Source organism: Macadamia integrifolia, chromosome 10 (assembly GCF_013358625.1).
Source record: "Macadamia integrifolia cultivar HAES 741 chromosome 10, SCU_Mint_v3, whole genome shotgun sequence".
Classification (NCBI taxonomy): Eukaryota; Viridiplantae; Streptophyta; class Magnoliopsida; order Proteales; family Proteaceae; genus Macadamia; species Macadamia integrifolia.
In genome coordinates, this window is record NC_056566.1 from 14,790,004 (window position 1) to 14,808,941 (window position 18,938).

An 18,938-nucleotide genomic window follows, 5' to 3' on the forward strand; every position below is an offset into this window, starting at 1 on the left:
AATATGCAGGTTGGAGAAATTTTCAAAATACGCTTGTGGTAACCCTAGAGAGAGAGAGAGAGAGAGAGAGAGAGAGAGAGAGAGAGAGATTCTCCTCCACAAACAACTAACACCCAACCCATTACTCGTCTAAAACACGGAAGAATAAAATGTGTTGGTTTCTGTGTTTCTATACATTTATGTTACATGATGAGTCAGATGAAGCTGAAATTTTGTGGATTACTCGATTCTAAGACCCTTTACTTAAATGTCAAATGATAAATAAAGCATTGATCATAAATTTAAGACTAGTACATGAAAATGGGTTCAGAGTGTGAGTGTGTATATATGGCATATATATACATGGGTTCTAAGCTCACAAAATTATAAGATAGAGGATGATGAATGAAGGAAACATATCATTAGGGTTTGGTCCAATAAAAATTTTAAGTTTGTCCTATTAAGTCGAAATTTTACGAAGACTAAATGCATTCTCACTCTAAGAACATGAATTCGAGGATTGAGAGCAAGATTGCCACTCCTATGAAAATTGACATAAAAAATCGAAAGCATAAAAAATACATTTTTTTAAATTCATAGATGGATTTTCAACCTAAGGTGCATCCTAATCAGCACTTAAACCTATCTTTAGCAGCGGTTTTTAGACTTTTAGCAGTGGTAAAAATCAGCCATTAAAGTCATTATTTCTTGTAGTTGCCATCCAACTTTAGAGAATCTACTCAAATATAATTGATTCTACTATTCTAGTCCACCTTCTGCTTTTAACCTAAAATCCAAAAGAAAGAGTCAAAATTTAGCTAGATGTGCCCTAAGAGAATGTAATATTTAATCCAGGGAATATAATCTTGAGCCAAATTTGAAGTGTATGAACCACTTAAATTGTAAAGAGCAAGAACATTTAGGTATTGAATCCTATCCTCTATAATTTATGTTGATAAAATATGATTAAATTTGTTTATGGACCCTAATTACTGCAATGGAGGGACCATTACAGATGCCTTGGGGCACAACTATATTACTATAGTGGTTCAACCAAATTATGTGGATTAAGTGATTAGGTTAATTTACATTATTAATCTTAATGATGATGACGATAAAAGGAGGGATTAAGCTTAATTTATGTATTAAGATAGGTTAGGTAAGCTTCCGAATCCATTTCCAACAAGTAAACAAGGGAAATCAAATCATTGTTTGCTTGGGATCACTGGTTGGACAAAACACATGAACTCTCTAAGACATGAATGAGAATATTTGTTGCTTTGGTTTAGAACATCAAATACAAAACTTTATGGATTCATATGTTGGGTTAAACACATAATTTGTGAAAGCATTGTCTTAAGATATGTATAAACATGTTTCTTTCGAATCGAAAAAAATTTCCAATGATGGGTCCAGATGGTTTGGTTCGTATTAAAAGATTCATTGAACCATATGTAAGTGATCCCCTGATGCTAAAATGTTTGATAGATTTTACAGAGATCAATCAAGAGTTAGACCTAAAAGTACGAGATCAAAGGGTGTGAATTCACTATGGACAACCAAAATCTATGTTAGGGACCACACATCTACGTCATGGGTTATTATAAGTATGTAGTGTTTGTGTAGGAAGAAGGCAACAATCAATTTCAGAGTACTTAGTATGACGTGCCCGTACAACAAGGAACACTCTCATCCGAATAGTTTTACCAGAGGGTCTTGCTGGTCACCTAACCCAGACCGTATCAAAATAATTAGTAGAGTATCTAAATGTATTTATGATAATATATAAGGTGAATAGGAGTTATTACAGGATTGCCATTAGATATCTTTTATCCCCCATTGACATTATCCGGTAAATTACCCTTGAGGGACCCAATTATTTTACTATAGCATTCTAGGGACATCGGAAAACTCTGTTTGTTTCTATGAAAAAGATGAAAAAGGAAAATTTTATTGTAAAATAAAATTTCTTATTATTTGCTTTAATGTAAAATACAATAAAAATAAACCCCAACCTGCCCCAAATATAAACCGGGTCAAATTTGTTAATGTTATCCCTAAAAACAGATGTGAGAGGTTCGATCAGATCGGTTCGGGCCATGAATTGTTGCCTCCAACATGTCCGAAGTACCCCACACACACCTCCCCCCACCAACCCATCCAAAGGAAAAATAAAACGCATACATATGGATTAAAGAGAGAGAGAGAGAGACACTAGGTGCTCTTCTCAATAAAAAAAAAAAAAAAAACTCCATAGTCTTCTCACTAGAATACAGGAGAGGGATCCCCACAATGTCAATGATGGTGGAGAGAATATTGGCATCATCCATATATGAGGCCTACATGGATCAAAGTAGCAGAGAGAGAATGAGATTAGTAATGACAGACTGCCTGCTTGTCGTATGATAGAATTTGCACTTTGTCATTGTGCATATATTTTTCTCAAAAAATAAAAAGACTATTTAGTCTTATTCTCTTTATGGGAGAGGGTTTTCCGAGATACCATTGTTTCGGCGTTGTGGGAAAAAATTTCCCCTTGTTTATAAAATGTATGTTTGAAAAGAAAGACTCTTTTGGCCCAAAGTGAAGAATAATCAATGAGATTTGACATTTGAATATGATTCAAATTACATTAATTATCAACCTTATTTCAACCCCACATCGGCCTAATGAAATTTTTTTTCTACGCTTTAATTTGGTGCATAGGTATAAAAATAGTTGAAGATTAAGTTAAAAATAGGAAGATATTGACCATTCGAAATATAACATCAAATTCAATCATTTTCAATCATTTTCCTAGTCTTGTATATTAGTACAACCCCCTGATAACCAATGCAATCTCTTGATAGTATAATAGTTGTTAGGGAAGAAGATCGATGCCTGGTCACTTGGCCCCTGCACCAGCGTGGGGGCGAATGAGGGAGCATGCATAGGCATTAGCAAGGATGGATCTTTCCTTTTTCCTAGGGCTACCAGTTGACAAACTCTTTTTGAGTTGAAGCTTGAGATATGAACAAGGAACCTTGGCCATTGGGGTCTACTTGTCAAACAATTCATCTTTCAGTTGGTGATAGATGCCAATAATCAAAATATGTCCAATCCCAATTAATTCCTTTGTAACCCCAGCACTGAGAGGGGTAAAAACCTGTCCGATGTCTGGCCAAGATACCTGTCCCTGTTTGCACATAGTTGTATGCACACTCAGCCTCTCATAGGCACTTCCAAGTGTGCACACCCATTCCACATTCCACGTACTTCAATATAAAATACAAACAACAAGCACCCACAACACAGGGTTTTTACGAGGTTTGGCAATTTACCTACATCCCCGAAGTACGGGAGCATCCACTCCCGAAGCTTAACACCCACTAAGCACACAATAAGTAATACAGTAAATTGGGGCTTATATCAATGCACTACAGTTAAGTCTTGCCTAGCAAATACATCCACAACTAGCTAGCATGCTTACAGTTCATCCACAACTAACCTACATGTATACATACAACTAACCTAGCATGTATACATTCATCCACAACTAACCTTAGCATACATAGATGCATATAATATAAAATCAAAGGTTAGAGAATCTCACAATCGATTGCCTGGGATGACTGAAAACTTGTACTGACAAGTTTGGTGCTCACACCTTCTCTCTCATTGGCTTCTTGCTTTTCAAAGCAAACACATCCTTGCTTTCTTCTCTTCCTCTTTGGCTTTGAGTTAATGTACCATTAACACACTTCAACCATCTCTTTTACCTCTTTTAATGGCCTAAGAACATTTATCATCAAGTATTTGTGTTCATTCAATAATCAACAAAGAGGGAAAAGTTTCTCCTATCAAAATCGTAGTCTTCTTTTACTCAAAACTCATTTTTCTTGCTTCCATGGTGTAGGGCTTGAAAAAACGAAGAAGCTACAACTTGGTTCACCCAAATCCGAGTTAAAATGAGGGAGATATGACCATTTGAAGTTGGAACAATGAGATAGCCTGAAATAGAATCTTCGTAGGAGTGGCGTAAGCTACACCGACGGCACGCGCAACAGTGGTGCAAATCTGGCCATAGATTTCATCAAGGAGAATCTCTTAATATAAACCGTCCGATTAAAATAACGGATAGTAAATCTCAACCACAAGATTCGAATAAAATAGTCAACTAATGATGTCATGATGACGTCAGTGGTCAGCATGCACTTTTTGTTGTCGATCTATGATTGGTTACTTTTCTGGATTTTAAGGAGCTTGTCTCCCACTCACAAAGTGAAAGGCTTATTAATCGTTGGATCCGAATCCTCCATGTTGGCTTTAATCAGATTTCATGAGATCATTAAGATTGGAATCTTTTTTATATCTTCTATATACGCGCGAAACACACCAACATGCCTTGATAAGGTGTAGCGCCAGTGCATCAAGAATTATGCACCTAACCAATAAAATCCTACGAGAAAGCATCTATCTCGTTCATGTCAGCGTAAAATCTCAGCAGTCTTTGGATGGGCATCAAGCCTACGTGGTCGAATCTTGACCATCCATTTCACTTCCCTTTACTTCTCTTTATTACAATCAAGCCCCTGCCTCCATATATTTCAGTGCTTAAAGATCCCTTGCAACTCAGACCTTCAAAAATAAATTCCGAAAGAAATATTGTATTTTTGCCGTATTATTACATGGAGAACACTTCCTTTAAAAAATTCATCTTCAATGCCAAAACTGCCCTTGACTACCACAAATGCCGTAACTTCTTCATACGGTATCAGAATGCGTCAGATGTACTGGACTAGATAAATTACAATATATATTTTTTATGAAGAAACGATATTCCAAAAATGTCATTTTCACTGCTAAAAATTCCCTCTATCGTAAATCATTTTCATCCACGTCACCCAAACTGGCCATGTCATCACCGCCACGTGGCCGAGTTGCCAACAAAGACAACCATAAAACAACAATTCCAACGTCAATTCCATTGATTCCAATCCAAGTTTTAAGATCTCAAGTGTCGAAACTCTGAGTGGAATTTGAATAGTGAAAGTTTAAACAACCTTCTTTATGAATTTTAAGCTCCCTCCAAGTTTAATATTACTATATCCCTTGATAGTTAGTCATTACGGTAATAAAACAAAATAATCATTGTAAAGGAGAGTTACCATATAAGATATGTCTCTTATTTTCTTCGTTCAACTAATTAAAAATTTTAATGCATTTTGAAAGATCGTAGTGTGAAGAACTCTTTATTACCTTTTTTCGGATGATCTAATGGTCAAGCAAATTTTTTTTTTTTGATTTAATATAATTATTTATTCATCTAAAAAAATTAATAAATAAAACCCAAAGAGCATTGGACATCTAAAATAATATTTCAACTTTCTCCCACTACCTAAATAATTAAGGGCAAAAACACCAAAAAAAAACAAAAAAGTTAAAACTACACTCGAGCCTTGCGTCGGTTTCTTTCTCATGGTAAACTGATGCCTATATAGGCTGTACGTTTCACTTACACTGAGGTGATGAGAGAGAGAGAGAGAATCTTTATTGGTTTCAGGGGTCTCTTATAATAAGTTTTTTAATGGCGTCGCCTTCCCTCACTGCATCCCACGTGAAGGTTGCCTTGCTCGAGTCCCCACTTGGATCTTCTGTATCCAAGAGTGGGCCTCCAATTTCTGTATCCTCACACATCCAGTTCTGGCCCACTTTGCCCCCTCTTAGTCCTTCACACGTGTAACCTCATCCCTCACACGTGAACCATCGACGTGGCATCCCCACCGTACCCTTCCGTTGTCCTATAAATCAACGACTTGTATCTTATATCCTGGACAGCACCACACAACAAGATTATTCACACAGTTCACAGTCGTCACTCGTCCCAGACGAAGAAGAATAGAGATAGAGAGAGAGAGAGAGAGAATAAAAACAAAGTAACGTGGAAAAGCAAAGCAAGGCGGTGAGGGGAACTGGGAAAGGAAGGGTGGGGGCGCGAGGGGACGAAGCGAATCGGTTCATGTTACGTATAAAATCTTTAAAGCGCAATCCAGGCTTACGTTAGCACCACGACTCCCCACGCAGTTTCAGATTGCTGAACCTACAGCAGCAGCTGCCACAAGATTTTGTTCCCTCCCAGTCCCAGAAGTTTCATTTCTGTGTACCCTTCTGAAGATCTTGCCTCCGCCGGGATGCGTAGTTTAACACTTTTTCATTCTAGTTTCTCTCTCTTCTTCTTCCTCTTCTTCCTCCGTTTCCCTGTAAATATCCAACAGAGACCGCAAGACACGCTGCCTTGGTCCTCTGCAGCGATGTTGATGTCTGCTACTAAGCTACTCCTGTCTTTCTTCATCTGCCGATTAATCTCCACCGTCGGATTAGCCGTGAAAATGGTGGACCACCCCCATGATCTTGATCTTGATCTTTTGGCCAGCAGAACAAGCTCAGCACCGACCCCACTGACTTGGAGGCGGCCTCTCTCGATTTTGGCGGAATGGTCCGAACCAGGCCACTTGGAGTCTTGCACCCCACCTCCGCCGACGACGTAGCCACCATTGTCCGAGCGGTTTACGAGTCGGCTCATGGTTTGACCATCTCGGCCAAGGGACACGGGCATTCCATCAACGGAGAAGCTCAGACAGATAACGGTGTGGTGATAAAGATGAGCAACGGCGACAAGGCCATGAGGCGGCGTCAGCCATCGTCGGTGGTGGTGGGTGGTTCGGAAAACAAATATGTAGACGTTTGGGGTGGGGAGCTTTGGATAGACGTGTTGACGTCGACGCTTGAGTATGGACTTGCACCAAAGTCATGGACTGATTACTTGTACCTCTCCGTTGGTGGTACCCTTTCCAACGCTGGTATTAGTGGACAAGCCTTCCATCACGGCCCTCAAATTAGCAATGTCTATGAACTCGACGTCGTTACAGGTAAAATCAATTGGTGGTAGTGAGGACATAAATTTGAATTAGTTCTTCTTCATTTCGCATCAGCTTCATACTTGTTGGTTTAATTTTCTTGTCTAGGGAAAGGAGAGCTCTTGACATGTTCAGAGGAACAGAATTCAGAACTCTTCCATGCTGTTCTTGGTGGGTTAGGACAATTCGGGATCATAACTAGAGCTAGGATCGCCATTGAACCAGCTCCACAAAGGGTATGTTTCTCTCTCTCTCTCTCTCTTTTTTTTCTTTTTACTTGTTAAAAACGGGCTCTTTAATATTTTTTCTGTTTGGGTTCCTGGTTTTGAAGAGCCAATCCATAAAAGTTGAAAGTTAAAGGGTTGAAAAAATTTGCAAGTTTGAAACCCTTTTTCCCCGTTTTTCCATTTAGAGATGAGACCTAAAAAGCAAAACGTGTATGATGAGCTAACAAGTTCTTCAAGGTTTTGGGGTCCAGTGTTTGGCTTTTGAAACGGCTGTGCCAAAGCTGGCAATTTGTTGACCTGTTCTGTCTCCTTTTTTTCAATCTAACGTTTCCTTCTGGTTTGTTTTATCTGGAACTGGGTCATTCGGTTCGGATCGTACAGGTAAGGTGGATCCGAGTACTCTACTCCAACTTCTCATCCTTCACCAATGACCAAGAGTACCTCATCTCTCTGCATGGACGACCCACCAGCGAAAAGTTTGATTATGTGGAGGGTTTTGTTATCGTGGATGAAGGACTCATCAACAACTGGAGATCCTCTTTCTTCTCCCCTCGTAACCCGGTAAAGATCACCTCTATTTCTGCCAATGGAGGTGTTTTATACTGCTTGGAGATCACAAAGAACTATGATGAATCTACAGCTGATACCGTTGATCAGGTATATCTTAATATTCTAGCTGTACCTCTTTACTGTGGGCCATGGGGAAGGGACCATGCATGCACATATATATATATATATATATATATTTATTCTTTTGCTTGTCATGTATGGTAACCTAGGATAAAGTTGAGTTTTCTCTTCATGCCTAGGTACCTAATTTATATTTTATACCATACTAAGTTACTATATGACACCATATCATATAGGAGCTTGGGTGATCTATAACTCTTCACTCTACCATGGAACAAGTTCCATCTTTAATTGATTTACTAATCAATATAGTTCACCCCCCCCCCAAAAAAAAAAAAAAAAAAAAAAAAAAATCCTCTTTCACTAATGGGTTTTCATCACTAAAGCTCTCTCTCTCTCTCTCTTTATTGCTTTTGATGGTACAAAATTTTGGGGTTTTTGTTACAGGAAGTTGAAGCTTTAATGAAAAAGCTGAGTTTCATACCGGCATCAGTTTTTACAACTGATCTTCCATACGTGGATTTCTTGGACCGGGTTCATAAGGCCGAATTGAAGCTCCGGTCCAAGGGGTTGTGGGACGTACCTCACCCATGGTTGAACCTCTTTGTCCCCAAATCAAGGATTGATGGCTTTGATCAGGGTGTGTTCAAGGGCATATTGGGTGACAAGACAAGCGGGCCCATCCTCATCTACCCTATGAATAAAAACAAGTAAGTCCCCTACTCTCCTTCTGCCTTTTGTGATGCACTACACAGTCCTCGATGTCATCCTAACACCTAGGTTTATCAACCGGTCGGGCACTTATTTAACCAGGTGTGGATAGTTTGTCACGTTTCTATTTGGTTGGTTGGTTATCAATCTATAATTGGGCTCAATGATCATATTAATCAAGCCTTAAATAGGCTAATTGGCTATAAACAGTCCATAAATAAGAATAGAATTGAGTCAAATTGGTTTAAATAGGCTATATGGCTAGTTATGAATTAGATCGGTCAAGTTGATCAATGGTCAGGCCACTACCTTACACCTGGAACAACCGATTATTAATCAATCACTGGTCAAGCCCTAACACATTTATTAATTGGTCGGTCGAGTCTAGTCTGGTCTAGTCTTAGGATTCAACCTGGCGATTTAGGTTGGGTCTAATGATGTGGGCCAACTTTTGAAACCCCTGACTGGCTTGGCCTATCTTTTTTTGCTAATAATAGGTATTCAGGCCAAAGACTAGTTTTGCGGGTCTACAGTGACTCCACAACTGCATGGATCAAGTCATACCAGAGTTGAATGAGAATTATCCATCCTTTGTGTGTGATCAGAACTACACGCTTTTTTAGGCAAAGGTTCCTTGCCAACTCGAGTACTCCCCTAGGGTTAATATGGTTGAAAATATCAAAACTATAAGAATTATGAACCAAACAACAACGACCCAACAGAGCCTTTTCTCTTTCTCCTTTTCTCTCTGCCTGTCTTGTTTGTCATTGAGTCATGAACCAAACAACAAAGTCGCAATAGGGCCCTCCTCCTTGACCTTAAGAGAGTGAGCCCATCAAATTCGTTTCCAACTAAGAAGGAAGTAAAAAAATAATAATAATAATAATCTTTAAAAGAGAATAAGAAAGAGAAGTTGCGATAGCAGTAGTAATAGTAATAGTAATACTCTCTCTCTCTTTGTGTGTGTGATGTAGATGGGACGATCGGAGCTCGGTGGTAACAGTAGACGAGGAAGTATTTTACCTAGTAGCGCTTCTCCGATCAGCATTGGATTTTGGGGAAGAGACACAGTCATTGGATTACCTGAAGGATCAGAACCGTCGGATCTTGGATTTCTGCAAGGACGCAGGTATCGGAGTGAAACAGTACTTACCCAACTATACCACCCAACAAGAATGGATGGACCACTTCGGAGACAAATGGAAACTCTTCCTCCACCGCAAGATGCAATTCGACCCCAAGCATATTTTAGCCCCTGGCCAACGTATATTCTCCCCTTCCCTCCTTTCTTCTTCTTTTTCTGCAACCTTATCGTCGTCATCCTTGTCATCGTCGTCGTCGTCTTGATAGTTATCGTTAATGATTGTTGCTGCCGAAAATCCGTATGAGCTGATCCTACACAAGCACAGACGGCAGAGGCCCGGAGCTTTGCCCGGGATTAATCCTCTAACGCTCAAGTTAGAGATTGGTCGCACAGTTTTTTTACAGGAGTAATGGTGTGGGTTTTGATGCTTACCTTTTTCCTCCTCTCCGGCCCTCTCTTATAACCCTTAGGGTTTAGGGTTTCTCTTTTCCTTGGAGGAGTCCTCCTCGGGTTCGCCTCCTTTTCTTTTCGAGTCTTACTCGGATACGTCCTATCCCCTTCATAGGGAATATTCCCTTTACGCGGTTGACGGAGTCGGAGTCCTTACAGCCTCTACAGGTGGGCGACACGTGTCCTTACCCTATGGGGCAATCAATTTGGCCATATCAAGAGCCCCCTTACTCTCACCAGGAGGCTTTTCCTGTGGGAGTAACCAAGTTTTTCATCATCATTTTTTTTTTCGTTCATGCGTCCCTCCGGCCTTATTCCTTCGACTTCGACCTTAGTCTTGCTTGAGACCGAGACCTTCGGTCTAGTCAGCTTGGCCTTAGCTCCCAACCGAGGTTGTGACCTTCGGTTAGGTCCGCTTGGCCTTGGTTAGAGCTCCCAACCGAGGTATAGACCTTTGGTCAAGTCCGCTTTGGCACAGATTTGAGGGGTGGTAATTGGTGACGTGACGGTGCCATTAATGCTCGGGAGTCGTACCATTTTTCTTCTATTTATAAAGTGTGGGGGTCCATTTGTGGTCCACTTTCTTTTTCCCTCGGAGAGCCTTCCTTCGGTCTAGGTGTCCCTTTTCCTTTAGCGCTTCGTCTTCACCAAAAGTAAGTACCATGTCTTCTTCATCCGAGTACAGTCCCTCGTCCTCCGAGAGGACAAAGTCTCACCGTAGGTATCAGAGTCAAGGGGAGTCCGAGGGATGTCCTCGGACTCGTCCCCCGATTCGCCCTCTTGTTGTGACTCATCGTCCACGGCCTCGCCGTCTGGGTCCGAAGGTGGCTCAAACAGTGAGGGATTCATAAAGAGGGTGCTTGAATCCCGAGCCCAGACCCAGGACCCCCTCGAGGTGGAGGTCTTGCACATCGTATCCACCATGGATGAGCTGAAGCTGGGGGAGCTAAGGGCCTCCTTCAGTATCTTGGATGCTTTCGAGCTCCGGCTACCAAAACCGACAGACCGAGCCAACTATCGAAACTCCGAAGAGCTGTGCCTATATAAGGATGCATTTAAGGCCGGCCTTCGGCTTCCCTTCCATCCTTTCTTCGCTTGGGTGTTTCGGCACTATGGGATTTGTCAGACCTAGCTGACGTCAAACGGATGGCGGCAGCTGCTTAGCTTCGTCGTCCTTTTCTTTAGGCGCCAGAGGCCTCTCTCCCTCCCTCTCTTCGTCAATTGCTTCCTTCTTCCGGCCTGCAAGGGCTTTTGGGCTGGTACTACTTCAGCCCTCGGAAAGACCTTCGGCTGCTGAACGGTTACCCAACGTCAATCCACGGGTGGAAGGAGAAATTCTTCTTCGCGAGGTCGTCCGAGGGGGTGCCCTTTGGCACCGTCTGGGGTATCCCCAATCTGAGGACGATGAACTCTGCTCCTGCCCTTCTTGGGACAGACGCAGAGTCGATGACGATGGCGAAGCGTCAAGACATCTGTCATCTGGTTGAGTCCGATAGCCTTAAGTCCGATGCCATTTTGTTTAGATTCGGGCTTACCCCGGGTGAGTTAGGCCATCCCAAGTTTATTTGCCTCGGGTACTTGTGTTTCATACTAACTCCCTTCATCTTTATGCAGTGCAAATCTCCAGGGCCGAGGCTAGGGCTGCAGCTGCAGAGAGGCAAGTCCAAATAAGGGAGGTCAGGGCGCGGGATGCACAGCGACAGCAGGGGTTGAAGAGGAAAGGGAAGAAGAAGGGTCCTCCCTCCTCCGAAGCTCCCCCACCGAAGAAAAGGTCCAGGGCCGAAGGACCCAGTACCGAAGCGGTCCAAGCCCTCGTCGCCTCTGGCCATAACTTGTCTACCCGAGACTCCTCCCCCGTGGCAGACTTCAGAAGCCTGAGGGCTGGGAATGTTAGGGCCAAGGTTGGCTTCGTCCCTCGGTGGTCGATCAAAGAAGACGACACCCTATCCGTCAGCCATGTCGCTCGTGAGTTGGTACTGAAGGGCAGCCTCCCCCGAGATGCTGCTGAAGCACAACGACAAGGGACAGCGGCCATGATAACTAGCGCCTGCATCTTCATGGCAGGGGTAAGCTTCGATCTTCCAAACCTTGATTTATGATCATTGCAACGTATTGACCATCGGTATCTTATGCAGGCCCAAAACCAAGTGGGTCAGCTAGCTCTCCGAGCCGAGGCCATGGCCCGAGACCTCGAGGCTTCCGAACGTGAGAAATCAGTCCTGGAGAATGAACGTTCGGTTCTCCTCGAGAAGATGGAACACCTGGAAGAAGACCTTCTTCGTACTAGCCAGGAATGGGATCAGAAGCTTGCGGAGCTGAAGGCACAGATAACAACAAGGGTTCGGGAGGCCGAGATCCGAGGGGCCGAGATGTATAGGGCCTCTGAGGGCTTTTGGGAGGAGGTCAAACGTGCCATCACCCCTGGGTTCATAATGGGCGCTACTGAGGTCCGAGACTGGGTCCTCGAGCACTACCCAGAGGTCTCTTTCGAGGACAGCGGGCTCATCTTCGAAGAAGAGTGTTGAGGCAGCCCCAACAGCCACCGAGGTTGCCGACGTCGACGGCGAAGGCTGTAGTGAGAAAGGTGAGGTTCAGCTACAATGTGAGGTGCCTCTGACTCCTGCACACGATGGCTCCGATGGGGAGATCCTCCACCATGTCGACGACGAGGCCGTGAATCCGACAGACACCCCCTGAAGCCACCCTGCACCCTACCTCAGCCTTCGGGCCTTCTTTTTTTGTTATGTGAACCTTCGGGCTATCCTCTCTTTTTTCTTTGTGATGTGAGCCTTTGGGCCTTTTTGTGTAATCTCGGCCTTCGGGCCTTTTTTAATGAATGAATATTTCCCTTTCTTCAGATACCTTTGCCTTTTACTTTTTTGTATTTTCTCTGATAAAGGATCTTTAGCCCGTAGGTAGGTGCAAGAAGGCCAAACCCTTCGGTGGTCCTAAGATTAATAGGGCTCTACTCTAGTACGAGGCCTGGTTCTGCTCCATCGACTTGTCCGAGAGGTTTCCCACGTCCAAGGGCCGTGGACTTGAGGGATCATGAACAAGTAGGATTCGATCGATGCCCCCGACCGAGGTAAGGACCCTCGGTCAGGTCTGCTCGGCCTTGGCCGGAGCTCCCAACTGAGGCCGTGACCTTCGGTCAGGTCAGCTCGGCCTTAGCCAGTGCCCCCAACCGAGCCCGTGACCTTCGGTCAGGTCAGCTCGGCCTTAGCCAGAGCCCCCAACCAAGGTAAGAACCTTCGGTCAGGTCCGCTTGGTCTTATCCCGAGCTCCCAACCAAGGTGGTGGCCTTTGGTCAGGTTTGCTCGGCCTTAGCCCGAGCTCCAGATCGAAGTTGTGGCCTTCGGTCAGGTCTGCTCGGCCTTAGCCTGAGCTCCCAATTGAGGTAGTGGCCGTGACCTTCGATCAGGTCAGCTCAGCCTTAGCCAGAGCCCCCAACCGAGGTCGTGACCTTCGGTTAGGTCAGCTCGGCCTTAGCGAGAGCCCCCAACCCAGGTAGTGGCCTTCGGTCAGGTCTGCTCGGCCTTCGCCGGAGCTTCCGACCGAGGTTGTGGCATTTGGTCAGGTCTGCTCGGCCTTCGCTTGAGCTCCCAACCGAGGTAGTGGCAGTGACCTTCGGCTATATCCTTTCGTCAAGCTCCCTTCAGCTCTGCCTTGATCAACAACCGTGGTGATGACCGAGGTAAGGACCTTCGGCAAAGCTAAAGCCATCAAATAGGAGAATTCCTAGCAATTTCCGTAAACCAGCTTACATATTTTTCATAAGTAAAATCATCCGAAAAAAATTACAAAATGTATGTGATTGCTCGCTACTTCACTAGTGGTAGAATTTTCTCAAGTTCTTCGAGTTCCACGATCGGGGTACCCTCTCTCCCCCCATAGTTTCCAGGTGATAGGAACCCAGTCGTATTACCCTTGAGACTTTGTAAGGACCTTCCCAATTCGGAGCTAGCTTTCCTTGATGCCTTGGGTCTGATATTTCTACCCTTCTTAGGACGAGGTCACCCATTCTGTACTCGTTCTTTCGGACTTTGGAGTTATAGTGTCTCGCAACCCTCTGCTGGTAGGCGGAAATCCTTTCTTGTTAGGTGTCCCTGACTTCGTTCAAGAAGTCTAAATTCACCTGAAGTCCTTTATCGTTTTCTTCTTCATTGTAGTTCTGAATCCGATGGGTTACGGCCCCTACCTCCACCGGAAGTACAACTTTGGTGCCGTAAGTTAAAACGAAGGGTGTTTCTCCGGTGGCTGATCTCTCAGTTGTGCGGTAAGCCCAGAGGATATTGTACAACTCATCTACCCATAACCCTTTGGCATCATACAATCTCTTCTTTATTCCTTGGAGCAGGGTACGGTTGGTTACCTCTATCAGCCCGTTGGTCGGTGGATACCCAACAGATGTTTTCCTATGGTCAATGCCGAGGGCATCACAAAACGAGCCGAAAGTCAGGTTGGCGAATTGAGTTCCATTGTCTGTCACCACTACCCGAGGGATTCCAAATCGATAGAGTATCGCCCTCTGGAAGAAGTTCCTTACATTCTTTTCGGATATTATCGCCAGCGATTCGACCTCTGCCCATTTCGTAAAGTAGTCTACCGCCACCACTACAAACTTCCTTTGTCTCGTGGCCAGGGGGAATGGGCCCAGGATGTCCATTCCTCACATGGAGAATGGTATCAGGCTTGATAGGGATGAGAGCTCGGTAGAGTGCTGCTTAGGGACGGGGGCGAACATCTGGCACTTGATGCACTTCCTGACTAACGATTCCGCCTCCTTCCTCATTGTCGGCTAGAACAGACCCTGCCTCAGTACTTTATGTGCCAAGGCCCGGGCTCCCAGGTGTTGGCCGCATATCCCTTCATGCACTTCTCAGAGTGCATACTTGCCATCAGTGGGGTCCAGACACTTGAGGTACAGCACGGTGAACCCTATTTTGTACAGTGTCTCGTCCTTCAAAAGGAAGCGTGTTGACCTCATTCGTACTTTCCTTGCCTCGTCCCTATTCTTTGGGAGCTTTCCTTCCTTGAGGTATTCGGTTATGGCATCCATCCAGTTATGGCCGTGTTCGCCTACAGATAATACCTCTTGGGGTCTTTCGGTACTCGGCTGTGATAGCACTTCAAAATACACCGATCGTCCAAGATTTACAAAGTCGGAGGTGGCCAATTACGACAGTGTGTCTGCACTAGCATTCTCTTCTCGTGGCACCTGCCTTACCTCGAATTCCTTGAAGGCTTTATTCTTTGGCTTTATTCTTTCTCGCACTATCTTTAAGTACCCAGTCATCCTTTGTTCTTTGGCTTCGTAGTCTCCATTCACCTGTCGTACCACGATCTATGAATCACTATGCACCACCAACTCCTGTACCATCAAAGCCCGTGCCAGATTAATTTTGACTATTAACGCTTCGTACTCTGCTTCGTTGTTAGAGGCATCGAAGTCGAACTGTAGGGCGTACTCGATCTTGAAACCTCCGGGGCTAACCAATATGATCCCTGCGCCGCTTCCTGCGCTGTTGGAAGCACCATCCACGTACAATGCCCAAGCCTTTTCCTCTCGGTCCTCGAAGATTCCTGGGGATCATCAGGGAGCATCGTCTCGGCTATGAAGTCTGCGAGGGCCTGTGGTTTTATTGCGGTTCTTGATTTGTACTGGATGTCAAATTCTCCTAACTCTATGGCCCAATTTATTAGGCAACCAGACATATCCAGCCGCTACAGTATCTTCTTCAGGGGCTGGTCTGTGAGCACGCATATCGTATGCGATTGAAAATAGGGCCTCAGCTTTCTTGCCGCTGTTACCAGGGTGTATGCCACTTTCTCCGTCTTTCTATATCTTGTTTCGGCATCTAGCAGGGTTCGGCTGACGTAGTATATCGGCCGTTGCTGCCTTCCTTCTTCCTTCGTCAATACTGCACTTACAGCTACTGCTGATACAGCAAGGTACAATTGTAAGGTATCCCCCGCGTTTGGCTTTGTCAGCAATGGGGGTGCGGCCAAGTACTCCTTTAGTTGTTCAAAGGATTTTTTGCATTCCTCCGCCCACTCGAACTTCTTGGATCCCTTCAAGGCTCTGAAGAAGGGGAGGCATCTGTCAGCCGACCGAGATAGGAATCGCCTTAGGGCGGTGACTCTGCTGGTTAGCTCCTGGACTTGCTTCACATTCTTGGGTGACCTCATATCTCGAATGGCTTGTATTTTCACCGGGTTGGCTTCAATTCTCCTCTCTGAGACAATGAAGCCGAGGAACTTTCCCGAGGCTACTCCAAATGCACACTTTGTCGGGTTCAGCTTCATGTCGTACCGCCTCAACACCTAGAATGCCTTTTCTAAGTCTTGAATGTGTTGTTCTGCCTTCAGGCTTTTTACGAGCATATCATCCACGTACACCTCCATGGTTTTGCCGATCATCCCCTTTAAGATTTTGTTCACCAACCTTTGATAGGTGGCCCTTGCGTTTTTTAGCCCGAAGGGCATGACTTCATAGCAGTACAGTCCTCCCTCGGTCACGAAGGATGTTTTTAGGACATCAACCTCTGACATCTTGATCTGATTGTACCCTGAGTATGCATCCATGAAGCTTAGTGTCTCGTATCCTGCCGTGGCATCAATGAGGAGGTCTATTTTCAGCAGGGGGTATACATCCTTCGGGCAGGCCTTGTTCAGGTCGATGAAGTCGATGCAGATCCTCCACTTTCCATTTGCCTTCGGGACCATCACCACGTTGGATATCCACTCCGGGTATTGGATCTCACGAATGAACTGGGCCTTCAGCATCTTCTCTACTTCTTCGTTTATTTTCTGCTGCCTTTCGGGGGCGAAAGTCCTCTTCTTCTGTTGCACCGGCTTCTTCACCGGGTTAACATTCAGATGATGCTCTATTACCTCTCGATCTATTCCAGGCATGTCTGAAGCCGACCAGGCAAAGACGTCAGAGTTGTTTCGAAGGAATGAGATGAGTTTTTCTCGTTGTTGCCTTGGCATTGTAGCCCCGATCTGAAATTGGCGAGCGTTATCCCCTTCTTCAGCCTTAACTTGTACCAGATCCTCAATCGGTTCCCCCCGTTAATAACTGGCATCATCGCGCAGATCTTCTATTGGGAGCGCCTCACCCACCTTTTCTCTTCCCCACAAGGTAGTGGCATAGCACCTCCGGGATGCCTCCTGATCGCCTCGACATTCCCCGACACCATTCTTGGTTGGGAATTTCATCTTGAGATGGGGTGTGGAGACGACAGCCTTTAGTAGGTTCAAACCAACCCTCCCTAGTATGGCGTTGTATGTCGAGGTAATGCCTACTACCAGGAAGTTGATCATGACTGTTACTTGGCGATCTCCGGTGCCGGCTCTTACTGGCAACTCAATTGATCCTTCCACTTTTACTGGGACGCCGGAGAATCCTTGCAACGGGTGTTCGACTTTCTTCAACTTTCCCTCGTCTAGGCCCATCTTTTGGAAAGCCTCAAGGAACAGATATCAGCTGAACTGCCGTTATCCACTAAGATCCTCTTCACTCTGCAATCCACTATGGTATGTGACTACAGGGCATTGTCGTGCGGAGTGTGCACCTCTTCCAGATCGTCGTCTGAGAAGGAAATAACCGTCCCCGTCCTCGCCTTCTTGTTCGACCATTCAGCCACATGTACGCTTCTCGCATAGGCTTTTGCTTTCCTGGCCGAGAATAAAATTTCTCCAGCGGCTAGGCCTCCACAGATGGTCGTTATAACTCTAGTTGGGCTCTTATTCTCATCCCAGAGGCAATGGTCAGCTTCCTCGGGTGTCCAGCCCCTTCGTCGTTCCTGATTGCCTCTGCAGGTAGGCCCCCTTCTTCATAACGACCTCTTCCATCTCTCCGATGGTTGTCCCTACGTCATTACCGTCTTGGGCATCTCCTTTTTGGTCCACGAATCGGCCTAGATATCCTCTTCGGATCATTCCTTCTATTTCCCCTTGAGGTGCCAATAATCTTCGGTGTCGTGGTTGTGGTCCCTGTGGAAGTGACAATATCTGTCCATATTACGTCTCTCGGGGTGCCGTCCCATCTTCCCTGCCACTTCATGGTCTGGCATCGGGGAGTCCTTTATCTGATCAGTACATCCGTTCACTCGGTTCAGGGGTACGTATTTCTCAAACTTCCTTGGTGGACTGGGTGCCCGACCGTGGTCAGACTTTCGTCTTTTGCCTTCTTCGGAGGGTTTGTTGTCGCCCCTTGAGATCCTTTTCCTTCCCGCCTTCCTTTCAGCTTCTTCATGGCTTGAAGGGTTTCTTCCATCTGGATTACTTATCACCGAGCTCTCACTAAGCCAGGTTCCTCGGTGTATGCTTCACCAAAGACCTTTTCACTCCTTATCCTTGACGCCTCCCAGTAGGGATGCGAACTCTTCTTTCGGGTCCAGACCTCTGATCGTGATCTTCTCTTGTTGGAAGTGCTTCATGTAGTTTCGCAGTGATTCTCCTTCATTTTGCTTGACGTTGATCAAGTTCAATGTAGTCTTCTGAAGGGGTTGGATATTGGAGAATCCCTTCACGAAGAAGTAACTTAGATCGTTGAAGCTGTGGTTTGACTTCGTCAGCAGACGATTGTACCATAGCCTTGCCGCTCCTCTGAACGTCAACGGCAGGGCATGACATATAATATTTTCTGAGGCTCGATGGAACTGTATAGTGACCTTGAAGCCTTCCAGATGATCGAAGGGGTCCCCAGACCCATCGTAAGTGTCATACTTTGGCAGGCAAAAGCAGATCTGGAGCGGGTCCCTCATGACCTCATCAGCTAGAGTCGTGTCATTAGTGAGGTCTGGCTCGCGAGCTCCCATCTGATTTTCTGCCACCTTCTTGATCTCATCTTTCAGGTCCAGGATCATCTGCTTTAACCCCGAGTCATCGTGTCTCTGTTCGTCTCCTTGGCGTGGTTCCCCATGTCGGTCTCCGGTGGCACGCCGCGTCCTTCCC

At 45.2% G+C, this 18,938-nt stretch overlaps 2 protein-coding genes across 2 annotated transcripts; both read left to right on the forward strand.

The window, feature by feature from the left end:
* The first annotated feature begins 5,844 nt into the window (after positions 1-5,844).
* On the forward strand, positions 5,845-9,805 carry LOC122090831 (cytokinin dehydrogenase 5-like). Its single transcript, XM_042660552.1, is given in 6 exon segments — positions 5,845-6,383; positions 6,386-6,887; positions 6,984-7,111; positions 7,484-7,759; positions 8,180-8,442; positions 9,418-9,805. Coding segments are annotated over 6 exon segments (1,776 nt in total). The 5' UTR covers positions 5,845-6,149; the 3' UTR covers positions 9,791-9,805.
* A 1,576-nt stretch (positions 9,806-11,381) lies between these two features.
* On the forward strand, positions 11,382-13,156 carry LOC122092238. The gene is made up of 3 exons (XM_042662573.1): positions 11,382-11,464; positions 11,527-12,043; positions 12,113-13,156. Exons 1-3 carry the CDS (start codon positions 11,382-11,384, stop codon positions 12,500-12,502), a joined length of 990 nt encoding a protein of 329 aa, XP_042518507.1. The 3' UTR covers positions 12,503-13,156.
* The last annotated feature ends 5,782 nt before the right edge of the window (positions 13,157-18,938 follow it).

Bases quoted from the DNA above. Each gene is read 5' to 3' on its own strand.
- LOC122092238 (XM_042662573.1), top strand. From the start codon at position 11,382: ATGAACTCTGCTCCTGCCCTTCTTGGGACAGACGCAGAGTCGATGACG. The intron at 11,465-11,526 runs GTCCGATAGCCT...CGGGTGAGTTAG, and splicing joins GACATCTGTCATCTGGTTGA to GCCATCCCAAGTTTATTTGC. The intron at 12,044-12,112 runs GTAAGCTTCGAT...TATCTTATGCAG, and splicing joins CCTGCATCTTCATGGCAGGG to GCCCAAAACCAAGTGGGTCA.